Source organism: Dermacentor albipictus, chromosome 1, assembly GCF_038994185.2.
Source record: "Dermacentor albipictus isolate Rhodes 1998 colony chromosome 1, USDA_Dalb.pri_finalv2, whole genome shotgun sequence".
Lineage (NCBI taxonomy): Eukaryota > Metazoa > Arthropoda > Arachnida > Ixodida > Ixodidae > Dermacentor > Dermacentor albipictus.
The window spans coordinates 312,778,920-312,801,932 of record NC_091821.1 but is presented as its reverse complement, the minus strand read 5'-3'; the positions used below and the strand labels follow the sequence as shown (position 1 = coordinate 312,801,932).

Sequence of the window (23,013 nt, the reverse complement as noted above, 5' to 3'; positions counted from 1 at the left end):
TCCAGGGAAAACCCGAAAAACTCAGGGAATTTGGAAATGTCAAGTTGCTAGTCACCCTGGTAAAAGGCCCTTTGCCTTCTTTTCCAAAATTCCAGCTTGTGTCGATCTAAAAGCTTAGGTGAGTTGGTAATTCATAGCAACAGCGGGTACAATGCAAAAGACAAGGACTGAAAAATGATACAGTGCCACATTTGTTTCCATGTTTAATCCTTGTCGTTCATACTGTGCTCACATTTGCTGCTAGCTTGGCATGTACAGGCTGGTCTACCGTTAGAGGGAACATGCGAGCGCATGGTTGATACTCTGCACAGTGTACGGGAAGCGGCGAAAATGAAGAACATGCGCCAAACAGTGCAGAGGCAGCGCATGCCGCGCATTGTCTTCCGACTCCCATTGCTTCACCTGCGCACAGCATGAGGCATGGCATGCGGCTGGGCAACCACATGTCTTGAGCTGTGGTAATGAATGTGATTTAAAGCATCAAAGTTGCACTTAATTTGCCAACCCGGCCATGGATGCTAAGAGCAAAGAAATGATCAAGCTTTCAGAACATTATAGGCGACATGGAGTGCTGTTTTTCTGGAGGAAGCTTCGTGTTCAGGCATTACCGCATGACGCATTGAAACACATTCACCTTGTGGATGGAGCGTGGCAATTGACTCAACGAATCGAGCATGAGTAACACCGCAGTTCGTTTTTGGCACTGTTTTGCGTGGCATGTTTCAGTGATGTCTTACTACGATGTACTTAGTCTGTAGAGTTGCCGGCAGATATGAAACGCTGCGTAAACTGTTGGTGAATCAGGAAACGTGAACATGTATATAGTCGTTTGGAAATATCGCTCTTTTCTTCCAAAATGATAGTGAGGGAGTGACACTAACGTATATAAGCAAATACAAACTGAAGAATTTGCAATTACCGATGGTGTTGTGAATGTGTTTCTGACTGCGGAATGCTCATGCAAGACACAGCACAGCAACATTATTTGGCGTGTCTAAAAATGCTGTTCTCCGAAACACAGTTGCGCTGCTGCTTATTTGCATTCTACGCCACTGTAGTAGAAGTGAATGTACTTACGTGCTTTCTACATTTCATGGGTGGCAGTGCACAAAATTAAATGTTTCTCCTTGAAGCGGGGGCTCTTGACTAGTCATTGCATAGCAAGGTGGCCACACGCACGTAAAACAATGGGATGATGGGGGTCAGCAGGCGACGCATAGCATGTGCTGCCCCTGTGCTGTTTCATGTATTCACTTGATTTTCATCGTTTCTCTTAAGTAGCACTGCGCGGAGCCACATGAGCCACATGTTTGCATGTTCCCTCTAACGGTGGACCGGCTTGTCCATCTATCATGGGACTTGCATCAGCCAAGAGACAGCAGCAAACACTTAGGATAACGAGGATATCTACCAGTGTGTCTACCATCAGGGAAAACCTGAAACTGGAGGAAAACTTGAGGAAAAAAGAACAGTAAATTTTCATCCCAGTTTTAAGTCCGGGAAATTGGTAACTACAGTGTTTATGGTGATTGAAGCAAAGTTTTACGGAATCTGCAAATGATGGTCTCCTTCGCTTGTTTTGGGAGTGTGAGCCTGCCCACGTGGTTGGAATATCCCAAAACAAACACAATCCATTCAAATCTAGTATTGCATACCACCTCATTTATAGCTTGCTCATAGTAGTAGTACTAGTAGTAGTAGAAAATTATAGGCTGTCAGAGTACGGTACACCTTTTAATTTTAATTTAATTTGATCTTGACTGAAGGTTCTGGCCAGTGCCCAAACATTTCTATGGGACCAAACTTTTGTTATTATTAAGGGCCCCTGAAACGGTTCGGACAATTTTGTAGACGCTTAGGGTACAGCTAAAGTTAATCATTCGCACCACAGTTTGTGTGAAACATCTCATATTAAGAGAGCTATGGACGATTACAAGTTACCCTCCTCCATAGTCATGCATTTTCTCCTCAACTCATTTGCCGAGTGATAGGGGCTAAGCTCCACCTTCACTGGCTCTGTGTCATGGCGCGTCATGTCATCGACTCCCAGTTCTTTAGGAGCGAGTGCGTGAAGCCTCTCAAAACTCTCCGCCAACTGCTTGGCAGTCGACCCCAAGCGAGAGCTATCAAAGCAGTGTGTGTTGTGAGCATTCTGTCGCAGTGCCGAACATGTCTGGTATTCCGGTAGCCACAGGCAAGCTGGACGTTTCGACGGAACGGTGTAGGCATAAACTCAAGCTGATAAAGGAACTTTAGCCTTGATGTACGTGAGCTGCCTGATCGATCTCCACAGTCCAGCCACTCGTTGGCGCAGAGCTTAACCAGCCAAACAAAGAGCTAATATTGCTCTAACCAAGTGTAAAACATCTTAAACATATACAAAAGCAACAGGTTAACAATTACACTCCTGCGAGCAATTTACACCGTCAGCAAAGAAGAATACATTTCGTTACTGCTACTGTGTGTGGTTGAGCTCTGTGCCACCAGGTTGCTGCACCATGCAGACCATTCACGTGTGCGCTTCTGCTCATCTCGTGAAACGACACAATCTAACGGCCAGGCCCTGTCCCCTTGAGCTTGCGTTTACCCTAATACCGGACTCGTGAAACGCTATTGCGTTAGTAATCTTCAGGTGTAAAGTGATGGCCGCAAACATGCAAATTGTGGCGCTGATCGGATAGCGGCAGTCTTATGTGCTGCAGCCAGTTCACTCGTCTGCTGCCTTGCAGAGGGACACGATCTCACAGCTTGACATATTGCCAGTCGCTGCGTTTGCAGTCCACAATGCAAGGAAGTTGAATCATAGTGCTCGCGAAAAGACTGAGACCGACTCTGACTTTGGAGCTCTCGTCAAAATGGAGCACGTTGTAACACAAGCAGACAACGCTTGCTGGGTGCCGGAAGTACCGGAAGTAAGTGTGGAGAGAAATTGTTCTTGTGCGTTCTCTTTCTGTTACTTCCTTTTTATAGAAACAAATTAACTAACATTCCAACTATTGTGAACATCATTTGTTCAGTGGAAAAATTATCAATGATGCGACATGGGCAGCCAATCAGATAGCTCGCCCTACTGATGTCAATTCTCAATTGGGTGATTTACGTCATATGGGTAGGGGCGGCTGAAAATTCCACCGGGCAGTGTGCTGCAATTGGCAGCTATGTGCATTTTTAAAACCTTATAATAAATTGCATGCTTTATGCAGAGCACATAGATGCGTCAATTAATGATCAGAAGGACCTACTCTAACGACTCAGTACAATTGTACAACATTGTCAAAATCATTTGAGGGTTCTTTAATCTTGAAATTAGTCTTCGCCAGATTATTTGAACTGGGCTGGTCATCTTGCACGGGCCCTGATTCCAGCAGTCATGGCAATGGTGACTTCAATAGTGTCAATGTTGTCGTGGTGGCACTCAGAGTGCAGTGAATGCTTCGAATACACATCATCTTCCATTGAAAATGCCTATTTTCGGCCTGCCCCAGGAAGATTTCAAAGTGAATGTGGTAGCTCACAATGAATGATTGCACTGGTCACCCAATTACACCTTTTTAGAGCACAGCTCTTATGCGGCCATTCCTGTGTTAAGTGTCGGCGTGCCTCGGTGTCCTACCTTGTAACCGAGCGAACGAGTATAGTGGAAGATGAAAGAAGGGTGCACGAGGAGGAAAATAGAGGAGGAGAAGAGGGGAAACGGCCGGTGCATGCTCTGACTTTCCTATGGCCACAGCATCCACAGCCGTATAGGCAATCTTATCTGCACTTCCAAGGGGGCCAGGGTGGAGAGAGGTGGGCAGGGCTACGCTTCGCGGCGTCAGCTGGTAAGGTCAGCAGCATTCGTGACAGGGATCACTGCTCCTGTAAGGGGCAATGGCGAGCGGCTGCGAGTAAGGCTTGATGCGATGCTCCCTTGGGTGTCGTTGTTGCTGACACTGGTGGCATGATTTCACCGCGACAAAAGGCTGCTCCTGTCGTTGGTGGAACGAATGGTGCCAGAGTAGTGCAGAAACAAAGCACGCTACTCACAGCATATGCCTATATAACCATAATACAAAATATTGGCATGCAAAATGAAAACACGTACAGAGCTGCATGCAAATTTCACATTAGGGAGCATCGTGATTGTCAGTAAATTTTTTCCAAGCAAATTCGTCCATAAATTGTTCGAGTGGTGCAATCGGATATGAAATCAAAACTAAGACTGCGTTTGCAAGAGTCTGTCATAAGAAGCAGCCTAGCCAGCGTCATCCAAGAAAATTTGTCTATAAATTGCTTGTACTGTACATTCGGATATGAAACTAAAATTAAAACTGTGTTCACAACAGCCTATCGTCAAAACCAGCCTAGCCAGCATCATCGCCACTGCCATAACAAGATGGCTACCATGGATGGTGACAGAGCGGGTTCTCGCACAAAATGATCAGGACGACACACCGCTTTCAGTCAGATTATGAAAACACATTCAAATAAGTTATCTTACATGTTAAGCTTGTGGCAACATGTTGTGTCACTTCTTGGCGTTCCGAAGAATTGCATGCATCGCAGAAAGAACTAGTGAAGTAGTTTTTCTAGGTACTAGCCATCATCCTCCAGAATATAAAATGTGCTATGAACCATACGGAGGATGACATGCGATTCTGTATAGACAGCGATAAAGCATTGTCAGAGAGTGATGGTGATGGACATTATGGACATTAAATAAATTTTATGAAGTAGTGGTGTCTTCTGGTGTATTTTTTTCTCTTGGTTAATTCGATCAATTTTGTGGGTCTCGTCAGGATCGAATTGTAGGAAGTCTACTGTGCAATTTGGGAAGCTATAACCCAAAATTTTTTTGCGCGCAGCTTTTAGGCGCCCATTCGTGTGTTGAGTGTGCACCTCAACGTCGGTGTAACCGGCAGAATGAACACGTAGCACAGCAGAGGATGAAAGGTGGTGATAGCGAAGAGACTGCAAGGAGGAAAGCAGAGGAAGAGGGTACAGTGGAAGCATAAGGAGGAAAATGGAGGAGGAGAGTATGGTGAAAAGGTGATGAGGAAAGCGGTGTGCCGCACGAGACATGCTCCACGGCTGCGACCCGCTACGAGATGGCGTCATAGTAGCATGTTCTGTCACCCGGTCGCCGATGAAGTCATTACCAAAGCATGCAGCGAGCGCGTCCACTGATACCATATATCGAAACAAAGCGCTGGCGTGGGCTTCAGGCCCACTGCACATATGCCATTTTGCCTGCGCCGCCGCTGCTAGAGAATGTGCTCAGCGTGAGCCACGCATTTCCGTCTTCATGCTTTTTTTCTGAACAATGAGCGACGCAACCAGTGGAAGTGCTTCGTCTGCCTGTGCAGCTAAACGAGCTGCCTGAGCAGAGGCTCAGCGCTGCCGTCGAGAGGACCCTGCCATTTAGGTTCAAATTCTTTGCCTCAGTATATCGCAAATTCAAAACATCTAAACAGCTGCACTCAAATTTCTTATTAGGGAGTATGGTAATCATCAGTCAATTTTTCTTTTTCCATTTGCACTCGAACATTCAGTATCCTAGACTGGCATGACATTGTATACCTCAAATGCATCTTCCCCTCTCTCTCTCTCTCTCTCTCTATCACACACACACACACACACACACACATGCAAACACATGTTTCCACAGCTAAAGCATCAATGCATCTTGTTGCAGCAACACTGATCTGCCCACTGATCTCTGCTCAAACCAATCGGTGTGTGTTACTTGGGGACTGTCCTCATCAGAATTGGAATATGGCCTATTGTTGAAGTTTTTTCTTTATTTTATTTCCTAACACACATTTATTATAATATTTTTGTATGTATCTGAGTATGTTAGGCGCATGGATTTCTGGTTGAATTGTTAGAAAAATCTTTCATTGTTTTTCCAGACAAACTTTTGGCTTAATTGAGTTGGTGCACCTAAGAAAAGTACGTCTTTGGACCTTGCCTCCTTGTATATGCAATTGTGATTGTGTGTGCACACACATTCAGCTTGTAAGACAAGTGTCTGTCATTGCTCAAGTTCTAAAGAAAAAGCAAATTTTCCGAACATGCTTAGCAACCTGCGGTTGGGGAAATACTTCGCTGTTTGCAGGGGCATTGTGCTAGCAATCGTAAGTGAAAAGGATGCTTGAATTAGGCAACTTTTATGTGCAGTTGACTCTTGTTAATTCAAACTGACCACAGATGTGCATCTGAATTACCAGAAGTTTGAATTATTTGATGTTGAATTAAACATAGTCCAAGACTGAATTATGGGTTATTACATGGGCTGATAGGTTGACATAGTTGCATTCAAACAGATATACAACCAATACAGGTATATACAAAGATACCTAAGGAGCAGGCACGTACCCAGGGGGGGGGCCCGGGCCCCCCCCCCCCCGAAATCAAGTGGCATACCCTCCCCCCCTCCCCACCCACGCCACCACTCCTCACATATTTCTAAAGCGCCGCCAGATCAATGTTGAGACTTGGCAGCTATTAATCGGTCAGCATTATGCTGCCTTTTTCACTCCTTTTAGATGGTGGCAGTTATCGGCATCTCTTGTAATGTGAAGTACAGTGTTCTCATAGATTCCGCACCCGTGCGATTAACTCGAGATTCGTTCAGTTGTCACCATCTATTCAACCGTCACGCGCATATCTGTTGCTTTGTTAGTTCGACCTTCATTGTTTAGGCTGATCCTAGGACCAGGAATGGGATGCGGCTGTTACTGAGCTAGTCTGTACTCTCGTGGAACGAGTGGCGGCCGGAGAAAACGCCAATTGAGTTTAACTTATCCCTTTGCTTCATTATTTCCTCGAGTTACGGCTCGCCGCGAGGCTGGCAGTTGTCCGCAACCATATACACGTGATACGGGTTAGATAAGGTGGGAAATAATGTTAAAGTGCGTCCCATCATGAAATCCTGCAATAACCCTTAAACCCATAAGCAAGATGACTGTCGCCCGTTACCTCGTCTGTTTTTTCCTCATTGTATAGCACTTTTCGTGCGAAATTGGCAACTGGAAACAAAAATCGCAAGGAGTCGAGAAATTAAGCGATCTACTAAGGGTGATCGAGAGCCAAGGCAACAACCAAACTGCAAGGAAAAGCGAAAAATAAAAAATTTAACCGTTGTTTATGAGAATATTTATGGATCAACATCTTTTTATTTAAAAAGGAAGTAGAGAAAACGCTGCCGGAAGTGGAGAACAATTACTTGCTTTGAATGACGCTTCTACAGTTATCGGTCGAACCGCCTCACGTAGCCACTTCTCTGCTGAGCTTATGTGGGTGTTTTTCTAACCTTTCGCGGTGAGCGCAGTACGTCCAGAATCGCAAAGTCCTGCGCTCTACACGGTTGTGTGGGACTGGCAGCCGCACAGCGTTACGCAATTCGCGGAACTGTAAAAACTGATCAACAAGGCGAAAATAACTGATATTCGAAACTATAACATGAGAAAGACTGAAGAAGCTGTAAAAAATGAACGCAGCCTGAAATCAGTAAAAAAGAAACCTGGCTTGAGACAAACCATGACGTATACACTAAAAGATAATGTTATCAGCAATCTCGAAGATATAGTAAAAGCAGCGGAAAGATTCTAAGCTGACCTGTCTACAGTACTCAGAGGAGTCACGATACCTCACTTACAAACAGTAATGAACAGGATACAGAAACTCTCCTATATCTAGCGATGAGGTCAGAAGCGCCCTGCAAGAAATGAAACGGTGAAGAGCGCGGGAGGAGAAGTTGGAATAACAGTCGATTTAATCAAAGATGGAGGAGACATAATGCTTGGAAAACTGGCGGCTCTTTATACGAAGTGTCTATCGACTGCAAGGGTCCCAGAAAACTGGAAAAATGCAGACATACTAATCCACAAAAAGGGAGACGTTAAAGAATTGAAAAATTATAAGACCATTAGCTTGCTCCCAGTATTATATAAAATATTTTCCAAAATAATCTCAAATAGAATAAGGGCAACACTGGATTTTGTCAACCAAGGGAACAGGCTGGCTTCAGGACGAGATACTTTACAATGGATCACATCCATGTCGTCACTCAGGTTGTCGCTAAATCCGCAGAGTACAATAAGCCTCTCTACGTGGCTTATATAGATTACGAAAAGGCATTTGAATCAGCAGAGATACCAGCAGTCATAGAGGCACTACGCAATCAAGGAGTACAGAACGCTCACGTAAAAAGCTTGGAAAATATTGCTACATGCGTGTGGTATTTGTTTGTTTGAACGAGGCGCGTGGGCGCCATCACTCCAGAAAAGAGGAGGAAGAACGAACTTGGCTCACGGTGTGAACAACATCTAACCGGTCAGCGCTGCAACCATTGTAAATATAATCTGTAAATAGTTTCTCGTCTTACTGACTCGTCCTTCGCGTAAGAATATCTACAGAGATTCTACAGCTACCTTAATTCTACACAAGAAAAGCAGGGAGATACATATAGAGAAAGGGGTCAAACAGGGATACACAATTTCTCCAAAGCTGTTCACTGCGTGCTTAAAAGAATTCAAGCTATTAAACTGGGAAGGCTTAGCAGTAAAGATCGACGGCAAATATCTCAGCAACCTTCGGTTTACCGATGACATTGTTCTATTCAACCACAATGCAAACGAGTTACAACAAATGATTGGAGACCTTAACTGAGAGAGTGTAAGAGTGGGGTTAATAATTAATATGCAGAAGGTGAAAATAATGATAAATAGTCGGGCAAAGAAACAAGACATCAGGATCGCCAGTCGGCCACTAGATACTGTGAAGGAGTTCGTTTACCTAGGTCAATTATTCACAGGGAACCCTGATCATGAGAAGGAAATTCACAGAAGAATAAAAATAGGTTGGATCGCATACGGCAGACATTGCCAGCTCCTGACTGGAAGCTTACCATTATTATTGAAAAGTAAGGTGTGCACTCAGTGCATTTTGCCAGTGCTGACATATGGGGCAGAGACTTGAGATCAAGTTAAGAAACGCGCAAAGAGCGATCGAACGAAGATTGCCAGGCATAACGTTAAGAGAGAGAAAGAGAGCGGTTTGGATCAGAGAGAGAACGGGTATAGACGATATCCTAATTGACATCAAGAGGAAAAAATGTAGCTGGGCAGGTCATGTAATGCGCAGATTAGATAAGCGTTGGACCATTAGGGTTACAGAATGGGCACCTAGAGAAGGGAAGCGCAGTAGAAGACGGCAGAAAACTATAGATGGTGCGATGAAATGAGAAAATTCGCGGGTGTTAGTTGGAATCGGTTGGCGGCAGGACAGGGGTAATTGGAGATCCCAGGGCGAGGCCTTCGTCCTGTAGTGGACATAAAACAGGCTGATGATGATGATGACGACGACGATGATGATGATGGTGATGATGATGATAATGATGGAGGTAGTGGCCCCCCCTCCCCCCCAAAAAAAATCCTGGGTACGTGCCTGCTAAGGAGTGGTTGCGTTTCAGGCAATTTAGTAAGTAGCTCCCATTTCACTGTAGCTCCTGTCAAAATGCAGTAACCTGAATATCAAACACAAACATGTTTGGATATTTATGCCTTACAAATATCTACTTCCCAGCTATTTTTTGGCTGTGTTCCACTGTCTTGACAAGCCACATGGCTCGAATTAGCTTAAGTTCTTGTTTGATTTATTTGAATGAAGTGGCACCAACGTGACACTGAAAACATGGTGAGCCAAAATTTGCTTGAATTAACTCCCTTATTTGAGTTTTAGGTATCACAAGTCACCTGTACATAAAAAAATACAGTAAACCAGTCAAAATATTGTATGTTTCGAATTGGTTAGAGTCGCAAAATATAAGAGTATCATATTTATCCCAACCTTTATTATGCTCTCAGTACTGGTGGTTTCAGACATTTTGCATGATTCCAGCCTTGCGCACCTCTCTCTCATGTTCCTTCCACCGCTCCGAAACGAGAGTCAGCTGCGCCAACAGCCACCCTCGCCAATGCTCATGGGTGCTGTTGGTGCAGTCGACTCGTGTTTTGTAGGGGTGGAAGGGAGATGGGAGAGAGGTGCGTGAAGCTGGCAATGCAGCCAAGGCGCGTGGCATGTGTGGCATGCAGGCGGGGGCAGAAGCTCACATTTTTCTTTTCTTTTCAAGGATTTTGCGTTTCGTTTCTTTTGGGCAAAGACATTCAGCTGCCAGATTTAATTGTTACATCCAATAGCATGGCACGGGTACATTATGCAATCGAATCTTGTTAATTCGAACACGCCTAATTCGAACTGTTGCTGTTGTCCCGTCAAAGCTATGTGCATTCCAATAGGCAAAAACGCCCGGTAATTCGAACGCGCAAGCATTTGCGATGGTTAATTCGAACATACTGCGCTTTGACAACGCTCTGAGCAGCGCGCCAGATCACGCTGTGACATCTCCGACTAGCATTCCTCTGACCCCGCCGTAGAAGAAAAGCTTACGAAAGACTTCTCAACGCCGCGCGCGAAAAAAAAAAAAAAGGCGCCGTGGCAGAAATTTGTGCGCAGGCGTGTGCAAGCTCACATCACTGATTACTTCTTTTCGTGACGGATTAGTGACTTGTACCCCATAGAGTCAATGTATAAGAACGTCTGAAATTTTCGGACGCAAAAGAACTTTCGCCGTTCTACTTTCCGGACTTTTTGCCTGAACGCAGGTCCGAAACGGCATTAATCGAAGCCACCACCACCGCCGCCATTTTGATTATCGCGCCGCCTCGAGCCGGCGCTCCGGCACGCAGATCCGCTGGCAGCCGTAGCCACACCAAGACAACGCTAGGCCTAGCCACTTCGGCGGCACCAAACAGCGCCGTGTTTTTCATTGAAACAATTCGTCGCTGTTAGCGATAGCGCCGACTCTGCCTTTGTAATCCTCGCCAGTGTCTTCGGAGCGCGGAAAGCACGGCGCGTTGCATAATGCCGGTTTCCGAAAGTGAACTTCGCCCCAATACAGTATTCTTGCGCGGTGAAGCGTACCAAAAGTTCGAAGGGGCAATTGTCACGGAACATGATGTGTTTACCGTTATTATACACCTGTGCACCCGCCTCCTCCTATCACAGTGCGAGCACCGATACACCTAATAACTGAATGTAAATTGTAAACACGTGTGAATACATCTTGTGGAACTTCCCACTCATGTGTTAGCTCAGTGCACATGCGCCACTGCGGGCAAGTCCTCCATTCAATGTGCTTCCTTTAATTTGAACAAATGAAAATAGAATTATGGGTTTTAACGTGCCAAAACCACTTTCTGATTATGAGGTACGCCATAGTGGAGGACTTCGGAAATTTAGACCACCTGGGGTTCTTTAACGTGCGCCTAAATCTAAGTACACGGGTATTTTCGCATATTGCAATTTGAACAAATTCTTGGGCCCCTTTGAGTTCGAATTATCGAGATTCGGCTGTAGTAGCGGTGCTCTGATCATTGTTACATCTGAGTATTGTCAAAACTGGTAACAGTATAAGTGGGTTTGACTGTAATTCTTTCTGTCTAATCAAAATGTTTAGGTGTCTGCCCCCTCTATTTTTTCCGTGCAGCCTAACTGTAACAATTATCGGTTGCAGCAACGAAATTTTCTTGGCTCTTGAATGTTGTTATAAGCTTATTTGACTGTATTGCCAACCCTTAGCGAGCATGTAATTTCTATTTACACCTGTAATGTAAGGTATGTGTGCATCACAGATCTATGTAAAGCCAAAAGATAACAAAGATTTCACTGAAGGTTTCATTGTGTTGGCTTCATAATGTTGTGACCAATGTGATTTGGGCCCCTTGGTTCCCACCCCCTTCTTGTTCATAGATCTATGTGCACATTTGTGCTTGTGTGGCTCTTGTGTAATTCTTGGTTGGCTTTTACCTTTTGTTCTTTTTTATACGGTAGGGCAATGAGCAGGCGCTCATGTTTCATATGAATCTGGTAGTTTTCTATTGGCTATTGGTGGACTGATTATATTATACTTGGTGACAACCTAAGAATTCAGTACCAGCTTTACCCGCAGAACGGCACTGTTCAAAAACAGCTTCCAAGAAAGTTGATACTTAAAGAACTTTATCTCTGCCATGCATCACGGAAATGAGGGAGCCTGATTGGCTGATGCATCTGTACAAATTGGATAGTAATGTTTCTGCCACTTTATCCTTAGGTTGTCATCGACTGTTGAACTGGGCTGTAAAAACGAGCAGAGAAGTTGCGTTTGTTTGAAAAGAATTTTCTAGAGGCATATAAAGCCAATATTGGTTATGGTATGCGATGCTAACCAAAATGGGACAAGATATTGTCAGCTGCTTATACCAGCTAGCTGTAACCATTTAAATGGTATTTACATTTTTTTATCCATTTGTGTTTTAAATATGGTGTCTTTCACTTACTTTTTTCTGCAAGTTACATTTCAAAATTTACTACCCCATGATGATTGTATTAGTGTCATGGTGAGAGCTTTTTGTCGAAATTAATGTTACTAGTGTGGCAAAGATCTAAAAGGTGACTTGCTTCATACTTGCATGCTGAGCTGTCAAATTCTTTGGTTCTTTTCAGATTATTTTCGAGCTGTGGGTGAGCATGAACCAAAAGTCTGTTTTTTTTTTGTGCTTTGCCACTACTAAGTTGCATCATTCTTACTAACAATATCATATTCTGTTTGTGCCACTTAAATTGTATCTGGCATTCGAAGCGATCATGCTCTAGCTTTTAACCGTGAGTGTTTACCTTACTAATTTTGAAATTGCAAGTTCCCCACATTGGTAGATGTGCAATGACAGTCACAGATTACCTGTCTCATTTGTGCTGTGTTGGCATCATTTTCATTGCTGGATGCATGGCCTACGATTGGTGCATTTATTGTGCTTGCACGCTAGAATGAAAATTTAAAAATTTAATGAACAGGCTCATTGGTGGAAATTTGCTGTCGTTTACTACAAAAGCTTATTCTGCTTTAGTGCACCATAATTAGGTGTTTTTCATTATATGGGCTTATTCTTGACGTCTTATCCTTATGGTAACTTGCAGTGTAGTCAGCACAAAATATTTTTGTTTGTATAATAAAAAGATTTTTCCTTTCCTGCCAGCATTGTCTATGAAATCTTAACTTTTATTGTCTGGCTTTTTATATTTTGAAGGAAGTTACAATTGGCATTTAACTTACAATTGGCATTTAACTTTCTATTGATCAAACATGTACATGGGTACTTAATTGGCTAATTTTGATAAGATAACCAACTTACTGAAGCTTTCGTTCTTAATTCTAGTGTTTGCTGCTTAATTTTGGGCATGTGCGAGTGGCGCTTGGTCTCTTATATTTTTTAACCTACTTTAGTACAGTGAGTAAGTGTTACTGTTCATACAGCCACATTCATTAATGTAGTTGGGTGTAATATATATAAGGTAGTTGGCTATCGGTAAGTCAATTTTGATTTTTCATGCCACATGTGAACTTACTTGTCCTGACCATATCTACAGAAGTCAGGGTTTGTCTTGCACCTGGTCTAACAAAGCCCTGGTTAAAAATGATGTTCGTTCATTTTACATTTGAATGAGAGTGAGTATCATGAGGCAGGTAAGTTGAGCATTGCACAGGTTTTCATTTCTTTTCTTGAGTGTGTGCTCAGTATTGTTTGAAACTGTGCAGTCCTTGTCCTGTTGAATCAAAAGTTTGCCCAGAAGGTATGGTCTCTGAACTCCTTTTTTATTTTGTGTTGTGTGGGTTGGTGGCATTGTGGTTGTTTATTAGTATGTGTGTGTATGTTCCTCATATTTCCATTTGCCTGAGCTCCATGCCATTCATTGAGACGCTTTTGCCAGTCAATCTTTTATTACTGCTTCAAAGTTGTGTTACCTGATTTAGGGGTTTATCACAAGGCAAATCAATGTTGAACCCTGGGGATGATCCTTCGAGCACTTGTTGGTATTCTTCTAGTGCCTCAGATATTTAAAGTGGTGAGTAAGCCCATAAGTAGGAAGCAATGCTGGCTTTAACAGATTGCCTACTGTTCAAAAGCTGTGTGAATTAAGAAAAAGTGGTGAGAGAGGAAAAAGGGTAGTTTTATTTATGAAGTAAAATTGTAGGACCTCACTTAGTGCAAGAAATGTACAGTCGCGGACAGAATAAAATGGACCACGGGATCTCCGAAAACGTTCAATTCCCGAGCAGCCTGTAACAGTAACCAGTAAAACTGCCCACAACATTGTTAGCATATTCTAGTTGAGGTCCAAAATGCAAATACCAGATTGCGTTGTGAGTTGCGGTGATATTAAGCTTTTTCTTAGATTTCATGGTTCATAATATTCTGTCCGCGACTATACATTTTAAAGCTTACTCTTTTGTGTTGCCCATAGTCATTCTAGTGTGTGTGTGTTTGTGTGTGTCTGTGTGTGCGTGCGTGTGTGTGTGCGTGCGTGTGTGTGCGCACGCGTGCGTATATATATATATACACAGTTAACTCTCATTTGATTGAACTTCAAGGGACCGAAGGAAATAGTTCACTAAACTGAATATTCACTAGACCAACATAAGACATGGCATACAGAGTCAAAAGTTTGAAGTGCAATTCATGGAGCAAAAGACATGGCATCCATAGTGTTGGAAATGTGTTAAATAGAATTTGTGCATATGAAAAACACACCACGTGGGTCGTTTGTGTGTGCATGCGGAACTGACGAGACTGGAAAAAAAGAGACGACGACCATGCCACGATTAGCGGGTCGGAAAAAAACACACACCACGTGTTTAGTGGTGTGACAGATCGCCGCTTTGCTCTGAGGCCAGCAATGTTACTTTGTTCGTGGCCTCTGAGATGACATGCTTGCTCGTTTTGTGCGGGCGATCTCGGAGGCCATGCCTCGTTGCCGTTCGTTTTCCGCGCCGCCGCTTTGCCCCAGGTGCGCTGTAGCGCCAGCGACATTACAGTGCCGCTGGAGCGGCAGTTTGCTGAGAGTGGGCATCAGTTGCGTCTGCAGTGCAGTGCAGTGCAAGCCTTGGTCCACACACACACACACACACACACACACACACACACACACACACACACACACACACACACACACACACACACACACACACACACACACACACACACACACACACACACACAAACACACACACACACAAACACACACACACACACACACACACACACACACACACACACACACACACACACACACACACACACTGGGTTTAACATAATAGTTCTGCGGAAACCCGCAAGGTGGAGAGAAGTAATTAATAAAGGGAAAATGAGACGTGCACCCAAATGTAGCTAACTGCTACAAAGGAAACCCACACAAGTTCCTCGAAAGAAAAGCCTCACAGCTGAAGAAAAATTCGTCCTAGTCCGGGACTCCATCTGCATCTGAGCCTGGTTAGCTCAGATCGTAGAGAGGCTGCCCCGAAAAGGCGGTGGTCCTGGGTTCGAGTCCCAGACCAAGACGAATTTTTCTTCAGCTACGAGGCTTTTCTTTTGAGGTACCTGTATGGGTTTCCTTTGTAGCAATTACCTACGTTTGGGTGGATGACTCATCTTTATTTATTACTCATTTGATCATAAACATAACTGCCAACTTTAAAATTTTTATTGTTAGCTGCTCTATTTCAAGAGCCTGTTTAGGAATGTCGTATTGACACCAATCATCTTATGGTGTTTCATTTGGGTCAATTTTAGAGCAAGACCAACTTAGGAAGAACATAAACACAGTCGCCAACTGGTTTTTCATAGATTGATTATTTGTACCCTTTGATGATTCTGGCCTACCTACAGCAATGACACAAACTTACAGAACCAATTTATAATGACAACCCAAATTTTGGTAGCTGTTACATGATTATTTCGTGAATATTTGATATCTAAATTTTTTTGTGTGTGGCACAGATTATTCTTGCTACGATTATATAACAGAGTGCCTATTTACGGTGTCCCTGTAGGAAAAAATCAGCAAATGTTTAAAAAGAATCAACACCTTGAGTAATTAAACAACTCTTAGTATATTTTATCTTATTTTTTAAAATTTCGGCATAGAATGTTGAAATTTTTTGTATTCTGAGGTTGCCAGATTCGTAAACAAATGATGCCGTGTAGCACCTTTGTCAGATTTACAGAAGCAACTTTGCGAAGGCACATCACATTATGCTTACGTAAGCTATTCATAACATTTTGTGAACGCAAAATTCAGACACAAATAATAAAAAAAATTAATGCAAATAAAGGGCAGGCTGACACATGACCTTGAACTCACCATTTTCCGTTAAAGGCTAATTCAGGAGGGAGAAAAAAAATTCAATGTACTTTTTTTTTAACCAAAAATGCTGAATTGTACTAACGACCCATTGTGCCGTTTCAGGACTTTAACTCTTTTCCTACTGTGGGGAAAATACGTGTTTTTCGTAGGTTACGTCAGATTTTTTTCCTGAAGGAACTGCTGCGCTCAATATTTTATGTAATACATAAACAACTAGCAGAATGAATGAACTTTTCATGCATAAACCTTTTATTAACAAGAGGTTTGTAAAAAAAAGATATAGATTGCCAGAATTAAGATGGGGGGATAAAATTGAACAAAGTTTGTAAAGACATGCTTGTATCTACTAAAAAAAATATCAAACAATGATTTTGAGATATACAAAATGTATAGCAGTCATTAGACTGCTACACATTTTTTATATCACTATCACTGTCACCAAAGAAAAAAAAAATTTATTGAACATGTATTTCACTACAAAAATTTAAGTACAAGCACTACAGTTTGGCATGCCGGGCTGCGACTAGCTATCTTCGAAGCTGGCTTCCATCGTCACTCTTAGAGTCAAAGTTCGATGAAAAGGCAGCATCCTCAGACTCCCTGCTGCTTGATTCATCAATAAAATTAGCCGCAGACGCAGCAGAATCACGAGATCTGCAATCTTTTGAAGTTCGCGCACCACTCCCGGAGGCGGCTGTTTTTGCATAGCTGTCTTGAATGCACTGCCAAACTTGGGAGTGCATTCAAAAATTACACCTGGCGAGGAAAAAGCAAACCGCTTAGAAAACAAAAATATAGTTCTCCTCCTTCACATCCTATAGCGCAGAGTGTGCATGGGTGGCACGGAAGGTCTCGAAAGCAGCATTTCAAACCATTGATAGTGGGCAGCCATTTCTGCTTTCTACTATGATGATCGCTAAAACTTCGAAGTGCTTTAGAAAATCACTGACTGGGGGGAAAAAGTGAACTGCTTAGAAAACAAAATGTAGTTCTCTTCCTTCACGTCCGATAGCACAGTGTGTCCATGAGCGGTGCGGAAGGTCTCTCGAAAGCGGTGTTTCAAACCATCGTTAGCAGGCTAACGGTGCCCTATGGGCGTGGTACGAAAAGAGTTAAACCCAACAATTGAATTCTTTAATTGTCCTTTTGCAGAGTCTGGTTTTGGTCCATGCAGGCTTATTAAATATTTATTACATGTTATCCTTTTCGACAAGGAAGCATATACAAATGGGTGTAGTATCTCCAAAATGCAAATTAGCATTGTGCCATCTAAGTGCAGGGGGGTGTTCAAAATTTATGCATTCCATGGGCTCAATTCAGGCCACAAAGAATGCCCTGGAGAGGTTGCACACCAGTCTTTGGGTGAAAGTTTTAGCACTATCATTACGCAGACTTAAATGTTGCATTACTGCAGCTGTGTTCATTCTCTTTACTAGCTTTCAGTGGCAGTGGTAAAGTGTACCAGCATGGTGTAGCTGTAGCAGACATATATACCGGGTGTTTCTATGAAGACTTTCAGTAATATATTTCAGCAATGTATTTCAGTAATATTATATTTAAGAATAGCTGTTTTGAAATAAAAGGACAATTCTTTTGGAGAGATTCCATTAATGTTGGCGCCGATGAGGTGAACGATGACACACAGCATGTTGGAATGGAAGGGAAACAAAAACGAGAAAAATTATATTTTTGACCAGAACGAAAACAACCGAAATATTATTTATTATCTTGTTTTGAAGGGAAACCAAAATATATTTCATTGGTTATTGGTTCAAGGGGAAAGTCAGCAATCTAAAACGACGACGTCAGGCAACGTCAGCATTAGTGCCTTAAATCAAGGCACTGAGCATGATCTCAGAATTCATAATTCACTTATTGAGAAAAATAAATACGAACTACGTTTTTATTGTTACTTTGCTTCGAAAGTTTTTTTCATGCAAACCAAAACCGTTATGAATCGTTACAGATTATGTTTTTTTTTTCCTGGAGCAGAACCACAATGGAACTTTTTCAGTGGAACGAAACTAAAACCAGAATTAAAAACATCTTCTGACACCCTGGAAATACATGGTAATTAGTTGCTAATTAACAAAGATCCATTATTTAACATTTAACCATTTAGTTCCAGTGGGCTCATCATAATGGGGAAATTGAAGCAAGGTCTCCGTACAAGCCATATCAACTTTTGAATCTAGAAAAAATTCGATTACCCATAGAATTGTGGCACAGTCAATTTTGGCCATCGGAGCGCGTGAAACCAAAACTGGGAGGCTCCAGTGAGTGCCAGACTGCACCCCTAGAGATGACATTCTGTTTATGTCACCCAGCAGCGAGCAGCCAGCGCACTCGGCTCCTTGCTCCTCCCTGTCCCAGCGTGCTGGCTGATGTTCAGCAAACATTCATAGGCTGTGCTCACAAAACTTTCTTTGCATAACGGTTGTTCATGATTGGCAATTGCCACAGTAATTGTCTAGAGAGCATGCTAGCATGAGTGGGGGGGGCCTTCCCACCGGTCAAAGAGGAAGCCGATCCTACATAATCAAAGTTTTGCGATTATTTACTTAGTTTTGTAATAATGAACTGTTTTACTCTTTTTCTGTTACAGTGTGGTTTTCTCTTCATCCTCTGTGTAGCTACGCTAATCTGTAAATATCTGACATAAAGGGTTTCATTTGTGATCAGTGGTTTCTAGCGCATTGTTTTCACTGCACACTCACCTACTTAACAAGCTAATAGTAGATGTGATAGAGGTATAGTTCTTATCACTGTTGTTTTCGTGTGGTTCAATTGCTGAGTGCATTGACTGGATGGCCAGCAGAGTCATCATGTTCAAGCCAGTGTATGCTTGTATCTCTAGTGAGGCATATGCGAAATATAATCTAATACAAAAGTTAAGTTGATGCCAAAAGTATTTGAGAGTGTGACCTCTGGTCATCTGTTTGCCAACATTGCCTCCTGCTTTGAGAAACCGTGCATACATGTGCGTGTGTGTGTGGTCTCATCCTAGTGCCTCGTTCTCTCTCTCTCTCCCTCTCCTCGTTTGCCCCTGCCTGCCCGGTCTCCTGTCCCTGTCGTGGGTGATGATGATCCCTGGTTGTGCCTCCCCATGGTGGCTACTCGTCCCTTTCCCCAGGGGGCATGAGCCAAAACTATGGTGGGGGCTATGGGGGTGGCGGGCCGCCTCCGCAAGCCCTGATGGAGCGCCGCGCGGCGGCTGGCGTCACTGGAGCCCCGCCAGGTCCTGGCAGTGGCATGATGGGCCCGGCTCCGCCAGGCTTTGGCCAGGGCTACAACCCAGGGGGGGCAGGGAACACCATGGGAGGGCCTCCTCAACAGTCTGGCAACATGGGCATGATGAGTGCTGCTGCAGCAGGCATGCAGAATCCCGGGCCACAGCAGTACCTGGCCAACAGGTGAACCCGCCCCTCGCCCCGTGAAATTGTTGAGAAGGATCACTAGTTGTATATGACTGGTACAGATAAAGGGTCACCTTTACGATGAGCCCTAGCGGTGTTATGGCAGCAGCCTGTCCTCTGGAGCTTTGGTGCAAAGAACTGATCATCTAGCCACCTCATGCATCATTCTTTCGTGGAAACGCTGACCAACTAACATGATGAAACTTGTGGAGTGAATGAATGTTGTGCATATACTTACTTGCCCACATGACAAAATTGCTGATGGTTGCCAGGGATGCTGTCACTTTTTGCAAAAATGGAGGTAATAGCACAACAGTATTTAACCACACAAAATCTTCAGATCACATTTGAGCCACCTAATTCAACCACTGTTGGCATTACATATCTCTAGTCTGACTAGCGCACTGTAAATGTGGGCATATAATACAAGAAGCAGTTCTGGGAAGACAAGAAATAATAAAGAAGAAGTATTGTCTGTGCATACAGTACAAGTATAAGTATTGCGGACAGTGTTGTTAATTGAGCAAGTTGTTTTTAATGTGAGGTCATGCATCTTTGCAACAGCCTTTAGTCAAGCCAGTAAAAAAAAAAGTGTGGCAAGTAGCTTGGTGAGCAGTACTTGTCCACCAATGAGCTGCCTATATATTCTTAGTTACGCTGAATCCATGAATTGATTGAACGTGAGGCGCAGTTGGATGGCCTGTACTATGTAAGGCATGACTGCTTTTGACTTTTCCTTGTGAATGGTTATCAGTCATTGCATATTTTCTCAGAAAGTATTTTTCTTCACTACAGTGTTTCCATCCCAAACAGTGACAAGCAGTAACCCTAACGGTACTGCATGCTATAACGGTTGTTGTCAGACTGCACACGTTCAGGTTTGCTGCATCTGACAGCCAAACTAGAAAGGGTAAAATCTAGTGGCTGTTGGAAGCGGAATTTCTATTTAGGGCCTTACTTTTGTTAAAGGAATTTTCAAAAATTCGAAAAGAAATAGAAGAACGAAGCTTACAAATTCATAACTCTGCATCAAAAACAGACATCGCAGTTCTGTAAATGGCATCCATTAGACCATTGAAAGCGAACAAATTGGGTATGTCATTTTATATCTTACGTGAATTTGTTATGTTGTTTACAAAGGTTCTGCAAAAGCTGTATTTCCATATTACTAAATTTTTTGAGATTCATGCATAGCACATCAATTTTGTCCGCTTTAGATGTACTATTAGACGCAATTCATAGAACTGCATTATGGTTTTTATTTCTGAGTTACAGAGTTGTAAACTTGACAGTTTCGTATTTTGAAAATTTTCCGTTTTTGACAATTTTTAATAAACAATTGAGGAGCTAAATAAAAAATTCGAAACCAACAGTCACTAGATTTTCAGTTTTTCTTTTAAACGCAACAAACCTCGTCAAATTTGGTGCAGTGGTTGCCGAGGAAAACGAATTCTCCTTTTACATGTATTTAGATAGGAGCACCCAAGCTAAAGCTTCCTATTAAGGCGAAAGCCTTTAATGGCTCATGCTCATGGTTGCATCCGTCCTTGCGCTGGAATCATGCCGAATGTGGCCTCTCCGCACAGCGGCGCAACCTCCTCCCCCCCTTAGCAACTGGCGCGCTGGTGGGGGGAGGGGGCGCAGCTGTGCATAGCAACCATGACGTCGCATAGTAGCAGTAGAACGAGCGCGCGTGCGCATCGGCGGTGGCAGCTGCACATGGCTGCACCACCGCTCCATCTATGGCCGCTCCTTCGCCACACGTTTTGTTGCAGTCGAGTGAGTGAGACGCATGGCTTTGAAGCGGCCCAGTGATTCCGCGCCAAGCGGTTCGGGGAAGCGGCAGCAGATGCCAGATTCCCCCAACACCAAACACCAGAAGAACAAGGAGCGAATGCACGTGCGACACCTGAACATGTCACCAGATGCGAAAGCAAGGGAGGCAGAACAGAAATGCCAACAGCGACTTATTAGATTGCCGGGTACCAAAGGCAGGGAAGCAGAATGAAAGCGGCAGCAGCGATAGGCAATATCGCCGAACACCAAAGCGAATGAATTGGAGCGCAGATGGCAACAGCGACTGGCTATGTCACTGAACAGCAAAGCCAGAGAAGCGGTGCGCAGACGGCAGCAGCGTCTGGCTTTCGCCAAGACACATTACAATTTCCAAAGTGTCTTTGGTAATTTTCGTATCAACCAACGGGGGTCGAAAATTGATTAGTAACAACCGTTCTCTAGCACGTTGCAAAGTAATGGGGCTCGGCCAGGACCACAGAAAAATTCATATCATCCGGAGATTCGTATTAGCCGTGATCGTATCATCGAGATTCCAGTGTATTTAAGAATGCAGGTAACAAAATGCTGTTGGGAAAAAAATTTAACAATCAAAGTGCGAGAGTGGCAGCTATGTATAAGGTAAATTCTAAATGAAGCATCTGTGTTTTTATGCATGCTTGACTTAAAGAAAAGAGAAGTGGATACAGAAATCTCAAGCATTGTTTCTGCTAGTGATGGCCTTTCCTCGTGTGCGAATAGTATGCACTGCTTAAGTATTTTATCATGCAAGCGCTGATTAGGTTGTTGCAAAAGTGTGTTCAACCCTTAACGTTTCTGGCATCATACTTAGCTATGTTGCCTTGGCAGTAATGTCCGATCTACCACACATAAAGTTTGCACTTCTGTATGCTAAGATCACTGTATTATAGAGCAAAAAAGTAATTTTGTTTTCCTATGTTAAGTTGCCACATATGTATCTGTGATGTGATACTTTTTTTTTGTGTTTCTTTTTCTATAGCATGAAGCATTGAAGTACACTTTGTCATGCTCAGTCATTTCTGCATAGGGTGCCCTTCTGAATATCTGTCACCTTATGTTTGTGCTCTTCCCCTATATGTTTCTGTCTTTGTTTCCTTGCTTTGCATTAGAGCTTGTCTGTGCATTGTCGTTTATTTATCCTCTGTTGCTTGTTTTTGTCTATGCCTTGTAACTGCAGGTTTGCTCATGTGTCTCTTACTTGCTCTGCAGCGCATGCCTGTCAGCTTGAAATCCTGCTTTGTTGAAGTGGAAAACGAAGCTTCGCTCACCTGCCTCCTGATGCTTGCTCACAAGGCCAGCTTTGCCTGCATTTTGTGCCACAAGGCAAATACTAACAACTCAGCCTGCTTGTGCATTGCTTGCTGTGTGATAACTTTCTTATTAGGGTATGTAGACATATGCTTTAAGAAATCCTACCAAGGTGCATTACTATAGCATATTTCACTCGTGTTCTGAAAGGGCAGTGTGTAATGCATTCTACGTATCTGTGGCATGGTTCCTCAGCTACAGTGGTCGACAAGAGTGCCAAACTGCATACTGTGTTATTTCACATTGCACC

The 23,013-nt window shown here is 43.3% G+C and overlaps 1 protein-coding gene across 5 annotated transcripts in view; it reads left to right on the top strand.

Annotated features, from left to right (window-relative positions):
* The window catches only part of LOC135904930 (mediator of RNA polymerase II transcription subunit 12-like protein), a 210,016-nt gene that overhangs the window by 176,935 nt on the left and 10,068 nt on the right, over positions 1-23,013 (top strand). For 3 of the 5 annotated variants that reach the window (XR_010565259.2, XM_065435944.2, XM_065435936.2), the window contains exons 40-41: positions 12,529-12,546; positions 19,358-19,637. Coding sequence is in view for 3 of the 5 variants with exons in the window: in XM_065435944.2 (XP_065292016.2) it covers positions 12,529-12,546; positions 19,358-19,637 (298 nt within the window). In the remaining 2 variants the exon portion in view is untranslated. Of the gene's footprint in view, positions 1-12,528; positions 12,547-19,357; positions 19,638-22,664; positions 22,779-23,013 lie in introns of all 5 variants that reach the window. The other 2 variants (XR_011511295.1, XM_065435949.2) reach the window with 2 other exon arrangements.